This window comes from Clupea harengus, chromosome 1 (assembly GCF_900700415.2).
Source record: "Clupea harengus chromosome 1, Ch_v2.0.2, whole genome shotgun sequence".
Taxonomy (NCBI): domain Eukaryota; kingdom Metazoa; phylum Chordata; class Actinopteri; order Clupeiformes; family Clupeidae; genus Clupea; species Clupea harengus.
In genome coordinates, this window is record NC_045152.1 from 13,737,428 (window position 1) to 13,744,927 (window position 7,500).

A 7,500-nucleotide genomic window follows, 5' to 3' on the forward strand; every position below is an offset into this window, starting at 1 on the left:
CTGTGAGTGAGGGGGAGAGATGAATAGAAGAAGGAGGATGGAAAGAGAAGTGAATGAGAGAGGGATAGAGAGAAAGATAAGTCTATGCCCAAACACAGCTAACATGCTTCAGTTTCCTGTCGTGTCCCAGAGAACACAGAGGCAAAGTGCTCAGGGTGGAGGAGTCATCTGAACTGGGCTTGAGTCTGATAGAGGCCAGGGGTCAGGGGTCAGGCTGTGGTCTGAACTGGGCTTGAGTCTGATAGAGGTCAGGGGTCAGGCTGTAGTCTGAACTGGCTTGAGTCTGATAGAGGTCAGAGGTCAGGCTGTGGTCTGAACTGGCTTGAGTCTGCTTGCTTCTGTGTTCTATCTTCTGATGAAACACTGTACACTTAATGATGGCTTTTCTGTTAGCAGCTCTGCATTTGTTTCTTTCCTTGATTTTCAAGGGTTAGATAGAGTTTGTATTTGGTGATGTTTTCTGTTTCAAATGTGTGTACATGTATTAAAAGTGTATTTGTGTGTTAAATGTTGAAAGTTGTTGTTTGTTTGGAGGTAGGAAGAGAAAAAGGAAGGGAGGGAGGGAGGGAGGGAGGAAGGGAGGGAGGGCAGAGAAGTAGGAGAGAGGTGATAACTCTTTAACACCTACTCTTTAATGACTTCCCAACAGCCACCCACTTCCTCGCCCTCTCCACACCTGCCCACAAGCAAATGTCTTGTCATTGGAGAAACACACACACACACACATACACACACACACACAGACACACACAAAAAGACACATTTACACACACGTTGTGCACACACACACCCTCACTCACTCTCTCTCACACACACACACACACACACACAGACACACACACACACACACACACACACACACCCCTCACCTCTGCTGCTAAAGTATTCTTTTCCCGAGGACCTTTTTAATGTATTCGTCTCTAGTTTTCCTTCTTTTTTTATCTCTCCAACCAACCAACCAATCAACCAGCCATCTCAGCATTTGAATGAAATGTTATGCTGGAAATATGATGTCAAGATGGACTCCACACAGCCCAAAGCTTTTGCCCTCAGATGACCGTGGTGTCTGTGGCTGTGGCCATGTGTCTGTGTCTGTGTCTGTGTCTGTGTGTGTGGCTGTGTCTCTGTCTGTGTCTGTGTCTGTCAGAGGCAAATGTGAAGACAAAGTGCACTGCATGCACAAAGACTGTTAATAGTTCACTTAACACCTTGTTTTGCGCTTCACTGTGAGGGTTTTTTAAGGGGCTGAGATTTACATTTAGGCATTTAGGCATTTACATTTAGGCACTTAGTTCTGTGTGTGAAAGTGTTGCTAGAGTTGGTGACAGTCTATACTCTATAGGATCATATCAAAGGATATTTTACATTAATAAAATCAATTTAATGATATGTATGAGCATGTTAAAAAAAAGCCACATTGTGAAAACGGAATCTCTCAAAACAAAGTTTATTTTTGTTAAAGTTTATAAAAATAGAAAAAGCAATATTTACAAACTCCAAATAAGCAGCACAATTTTACATAAATTCAACTGTTTCTACCTCTAAAATCATCCAATGTCTGGTTCAAAGCATTCTAACTACAAACTGTTGGTATTCAGATACATGCATTAGAAGATGTTTTAGCAATCTCAGTGTCTTCTTCAAAGCAAAATGACCATCCTATAGATTGTATCACTTGTTTCTTCACTTGAAAGTCTCTCCAGCAGAAAGTCTCTTCATTCAGAGATGAAGGAGGCCTTGACCTGATACAGAACAATGCAGTCAAAAATGGATCCGTTCTGGAGTAGCGTAGCTGCCTTCTTGGTTATAGGGGTGTCTTCTCTTGAACCTGAGTTTTATTTGTCTTTCCGGAACCATCTGCATTTTCCTCTCGTGTCGTCTTCCAGCTCTCCTGTTCCATTTCAGAACACAGCCCTGCCGCTCATGTCCAGGTAGGACCCCTGGGTGTGCGTGTGGGCGTGCTGGGGCTGTCTGTAAATATGCCTGAGTGGAATGTGGAAGGAGGTGCGGGGGTCCTGACACAACCTTAGAGGGTAGGAGGAGAAAGAGGGATAGAGAGACGGAGGCGCAGAGGAAGAAAGCGAGGGATCCATAGAGGGGAGAAAAGAGGAGTGCAGTACCCTCTCTGGCAGGTAGGGGGGCACCAGGGTTGAACTGGGCACTGGGGTAGGTGCCCATCTCAGCAGAGGGCACTGAAGGGTAGCCACCTGGGGCAGCTCCTGGCAGGTACTGGGGGTATGAGGCAGGGGGCAGGGAGGGAGAGTGGTGATGGGCAGAGGCCGATGAAGAGAAAGGGGGGGGGTGGGAATGATTGGGCGGGAATCATGGAACAGGAGGGAATTTGAGGAGGGTTCGAAGCAGAGGCTGGGATGTGGGAGAAGGAAGAAGCAGGGAATGCCATGGGGTAGCCTGGCTGGATCTGAGCAGGATTGGGAAAACCGGGTGCGGTATTTTGGAAAGAGTGATGAGGAGGAGGACAGGAAGGAATGGAGGGAGGGAGAGAGGAGAAAGGATGAGATGAGGCGGGATTGTAGGTCTGGCCTGGGTGAGAACCTGGGATGGAGTATGACTGGCCTGGGTGAGGACCTGGGAAAGAGTGGGACAGGGCCGGAGCAGGGGGGAACGGGAACGCTGAGGATGAGTGACTGTTTGAAGGGCTGGGGTTGGACCCGGACGCAGGGGGGAACGGGAACGCTGTAGCGAGGGGATTCGGCATGGACTGAGGGGTGATGGGGTGGGGGGCGGAGGTGGGGGTGGGGGTGGAGCTGGGCGGTTGATGGTCTGGGAAGGGGAATGCGGACAGTGGGGTGGAGTTGTGCAGAGAGCCGGGGGTGCACGGCTCAGGATCTGGGTCAGAGTGGGGCTGGAGAGGGGGGAAAGGGAACGCAGTGGCAGCCGGGTTCTGGACTGCCGAGGGCGGCGCAGAGTAGGTCAGGCCCATCTGGGAAAGCTCGCTTTGGGCCGGGTTCATGGGGTGGACGGAGACAGAGGGATGGAGGGTCTGGAAAGGAGGAGTGGGAAGAGAGGAGACGAAGGAGGAGGTGTTTGGGGTGTGGGGACTCAGCACGTCTTGATTCTGATTGGCTGGATGGTTAGAGGGGTAGGCTGAGGACGAGGACGGGGATGGAAGGAGCTGTTGCCCGGACGAGGAACAGGGAGAGATGGAGGGATAGGCGGAGGACGAGGACGGGGGTGGAAGGAGCTGTTGCCCGGACGAGGAACAGGGAGAGATGGAGGGATAGGCGGAGCATGGGGAGGAGGAGGAAGGAAGAGATGAGGAGGAGGAGGAGCAGAGGATGGAGGTGTAGCAGGAGGTGGAGAGGGAGGAGTGGTCCGAGGAGGAGGAGGTGGGAGAAGAGTGTGAGGAGGGCAGGGGGAGGTGTTCGGGCCTGCCTGAGGAGGTGACGGAGGATGTGACAGACGAGTACGAGGATGAACACTGAGGATGAGGAACTGAAGAAAACTGGGATGAATCCGCAAATGGAGCACTGAAGGAGTGGAGGTCAATCATCTCACCCGACCTGAGAGAGGGAGAGAGAGAGGGAGAGAGAGAAAGAGAGGGAGAGAGAGAGAGGGAGAGTGAGAGGGAGTTAAAAGGCATGGGAATTGTTTATGGTTTCAATCAAATCATTAAAATAACTCGGAAAATTGATTGATGATTAATGGTTAATTGATGGTTGACTAGATGATTAGCAAATGGAATAAAAAAGCATTTCATTTCATTTCTGGAAATATAATCTTGGAAAGTGCAACTTTATTTTATTGGAGGACTCACCTGTCAATCAAGCTGTCATTCAGGTCATCCTGGGAGATGGTTTGTAGTCCACTGTCCATGGAGGCGGGAATCTCTGTGGTGTCTGGGATCTGGGTCATTTGGGAGGAGATGAAGGCTTGGCCCAGACTGATTGGCTGATCTGACACAGTTGACCCTGGGAAGGGTGGAGCATCACCATGGAAACCACAAGAGGGGCCAGTGATAGAGAGGGGGGAGCCTGTGATTGACAGGATGGGGTTCTGTGGGAGGAGCTCAGTGGAGTCACATGGGTCGCAGGGGTCACATGACTCTGAAACAGGAAGAGGAAGAAGATGGAGAGATGATGAGGCGCAGGAAGAATGAAAAAAAGAGATTTAAACTCTACACATATCCTACACACATACTATCTCTATGGGCTGTGCTTGTCTTAATCTTGTGTACCCCTATCCTACACACATACTATCTCTATGGGCTGGGTTTGTCTTAATCTTGTGTTTAAACTGTACACATATCCTACACACATACCAACTCTATGGGCTGGGTTTGTCTTAATCTTGTGTTTAAACTGTACACATATCCTACACACATACCAACTCTATGGGGTGGGTTTGTCTTAATCTTGTGTTTAAACTGTACACATATCCTACACACATACTATCTGTATGGGGTGGGTTTGGTCGTCATATTCACTCGTAGCTCTTGCTGGCGGCTGGGAGTTTGTGAGTGTCTTGTCATGTTTGTGACATGGATGTTGTTTGAGTGGACTCACCGATATCCAGGTCATCCATAGGTTCTGTCTGCTGGGTGTTGACCTTTTTTTTCTGTCTGGTCTCTCTCTGTCTGTCAGAAACACAGGCAAGAGGAGAGCAGTGAGTGTGTGTGTGTGTGTGTGTGTGTGTGTGTGTGTGTGTGTGTGAGTGTGTGTATGATAACGGTTGTGAATGTGTGTGTGTGTGTGAGTGTGTGTATGATAATGGTTGTGAATGTGTGTTTGTGAGAGTGTGTATGAGAATGCTTGTAAGTGTGTGTTTGAGAATGCTTGTGAGTGTGTGTATGAGAATGCTTGTGAATGCAAGGCATGATTGGAGTCAGGGAGCTCAAAGATGCTTTCAAGTGTGTGTGTGTGTGTGTGTGTGTGTGTGTGTGTGTGTGTGTGTGTGTGTGTGTGTGTGTGTGTGTGTGTTTTCCTATTTCTACTTTTCATATCCTCATAGTTTAGTTTCGTGTGTGTGTGTGTGTGTGTGTGTGTATGGGAAATTGTATGTACTGTGCATGTGTGTATTTGTCTATTGGGATCTGTGTGTGTGTGTGTATGTGTGTGTGTGAGTGTGTGTGTGTGTGTGTGTGTGTGTGTGTGTGTGTGTGTGTGTGTGTATGTGTGTGTGTGTGTGTGTGTGTGTGTGTGTGTGTGTTACCTCTTGCAGTTCATGCCGTTCTCTCTGAAGCCTTTAGCGAAGGGATTTGAGTTGATCTTCAGTTCAGTGATCTAGCACAGGACAACAGTGTTCAGGAGGGTTACACACACACACACACACACACAGTCACACTACAGGCTAAGTGCAGTGATCTAGCACAGGACAACACAGTGTTCAGGAGGGTTACACACACACACACACACACACACACACACACACACTACAGGCTACGTGCAGTGATCTAGCACAGGACAACACAGTGATCAGGGGGGTTACACAGTCACACTACAGGCTCAGCTGTGGAGGACTGCTAGAATAACTAGAATTTTGCCTACAGCTAATCTGAATAACTATCATATTGCCTACAGCTAATCTGAATAACTAGCATATTGCCTACAGTTTATCTGTATAACTAGCATATTGCCTAGAGTTAATCTGTATAACTAGCATATTGCCTACAGCTAATCTGAATAACTAGAATGTTGCCTACAGCTAATCTGTAAAACTAGCATATTGCCTACAGCTAATCTGAATAACTATCATATTGCCTACAGCTAATCTGAATAACTAGCGTGTTGCCTACAGCTAATCTGTATAACTAGCATATTGCCAACAGCTAATCTGTAAAACTAGCATATTGCCTACAGCTAATCTGAATAACTATCATATTGCCTACAGCTAATCTGTATAACTAGCATATTGCCTACAGCTAATCTGTATCAAATATTTGCTAGGTTTCCCATCTCTCCCTTACCTATCCCATCTACCCCGCCCTTGTCTATCCCAGGGTTTGTCTGTCTGTCTCTCACCCTTTCTTCTCACATTTAGTTTTTGTGTAAAATAATTATTGCTTTCACTCTCTCACCCTGCTGTTCTGGTAGGCGGTGACGGTGATGAACTGGGTCTCTGGGAAGGTGAAGGAGTGACGGGCTCCGCCCCACATCAGCATGTCTCTGGCCTCGATCACGTGCAGACGCGGCTGGTAGCGGTGCAGTGAGTGGAGAATGATCTACAGGAGAGAGAAGAGACAGAGATGGAGAGAGAGAGGGAGAGGGAAAGGGAGCGATGGAGGGAGAGAGGGAGAAATGGAGGGAGAGAGACGGAGAGACAGAGGGAGATGGAGAGACAGAGAAGGGAGGGACAGAGGGAGAGAGGTGGAGGTGGAGAGAGAGATGGAAAGAGATGGAGAGATGGAGAGACAGAGAAGGGAGGGACAGAGGGAGAGAGGTGGAGGTGGAGAGACAGAGATGGAGATGGAGAGAGAGAGGGAGATAGAGAGAGACGGAGATGGAGAGAGAGGGTGAGATGGAGAGACAGATGGACAGGGAGATGGAGAAAGTGAGGGAGGCAGAGACGGAGGGAGAGATGAACAGAAAGCAGGAGTGGGGTTCAATGGCTAGGAATGAAGAGGATTCTATTCATTCAGTTGAAACTATTTATCTATGGAAATTATTTGCAATTAAATGTTGGTGAGACTTTGGTTGGTGAGGTTTTGTAGTCAATCACACACACAAGCTGTCAGGCCAAGTAAAGTTGTTTTAAAGTGTTTACAGTTACAGTGTGCAAGGTAGGTTGCATGCACAATGACTTACACAGTGACAGTCTCTCTCACACACACACACACACACACTGTAAAGTGGTGACTCACGTTGCCCTGTGCGTCGAGTGTGTTGTTGGTGAGCTTGGTCCTGTGGAAGGAGATGGTGCGGTTCTGCCAGTGTTCTCCGGTTGCCGGGGAGTCGGGGTGGATGAAGACCCGGTCCGGCAGCCTCGCCTCCGCACCGCCCAGCACCTGCCAGCTGTCATCCTGGAAACGGTAGCGGGACGAGTCGGCAGGGACGATGTCCAACAGCAGGATGTAGCGGAGGGTGGGGTTCAGACCCGACACCTTCGCTCTGAGCTGAGGAAACATCCGCCTTGATGACAAAGGAGAAGGAGAAAAGAATTGTTAGTGGAAATACTTTAAGATACAGTTACTTTTGAGAACCTCTAGTCCTACCTGCTCTCAGGTGAGGAGGGGCTGCATGACAGATGATCCCGCCCCCTAATCTGGCATGGGCCAATCCTGATCAAAGACGTTTGTGACATCACCACTCACCTTCCTTTCTTGGTGATGATCATCTCCGTGCCTATGGTGCTGAACTGTTTCCATAGCGACGCATTCTCCAGCTCCATCTTGACGTTGCCCTGCGGTGTGGAAGGAGCCTCTTGGGGGGCGGGGGCTGGGGGAGGGGGCAGCAGGCGGGGGGGCAGGGCGCGAGCTGCGGCGTCACATGAGGAGGGGTACAGGGGCACGTGGGCAGAGGCCACGTCACAGTCTGGGGGGGGGGT

The 7,500-nt window shown here is 49.1% G+C and overlaps 2 protein-coding genes across 3 annotated transcripts in view; one reads left to right on the forward strand and one right to left on the reverse strand.

Annotated features, from left to right (window-relative positions):
• prodh2 (proline dehydrogenase 2) overlaps positions 1-508 on the forward strand; it is a 9,258-nt gene extending 8,750 nt beyond the window's left edge. For both annotated transcript variants that reach the window (XM_031568203.2, XM_031568208.2), the window contains exon 10: positions 1-508. This exon is cut by the window's left edge and continues 714 nt beyond it. The gene's annotated coding sequence lies outside the window, so the exon portion shown is untranslated.
• Positions 509-1,901: 1,393 nt separating this feature from the next.
• tbx6 (T-box transcription factor 6) overlaps positions 1,902-7,500 on the reverse strand; it is a 6,385-nt gene continuing 786 nt past the window's right edge. The window contains 10 exon segments of the mRNA XM_042707639.1: positions 1,902-2,138; positions 2,140-2,307; positions 2,309-3,084; positions 3,154-3,521; positions 3,776-4,064; positions 4,524-4,594; positions 5,170-5,240; positions 6,035-6,178; positions 6,818-7,085; positions 7,268-7,487. Coding sequence (XP_042563573.1) covers positions 1,902-2,138; positions 2,140-2,307; positions 2,309-3,084; positions 3,154-3,521; positions 3,776-4,064; positions 4,524-4,594; positions 5,170-5,240; positions 6,035-6,178; positions 6,818-7,085; positions 7,268-7,487 — 2,612 coding nt within the window.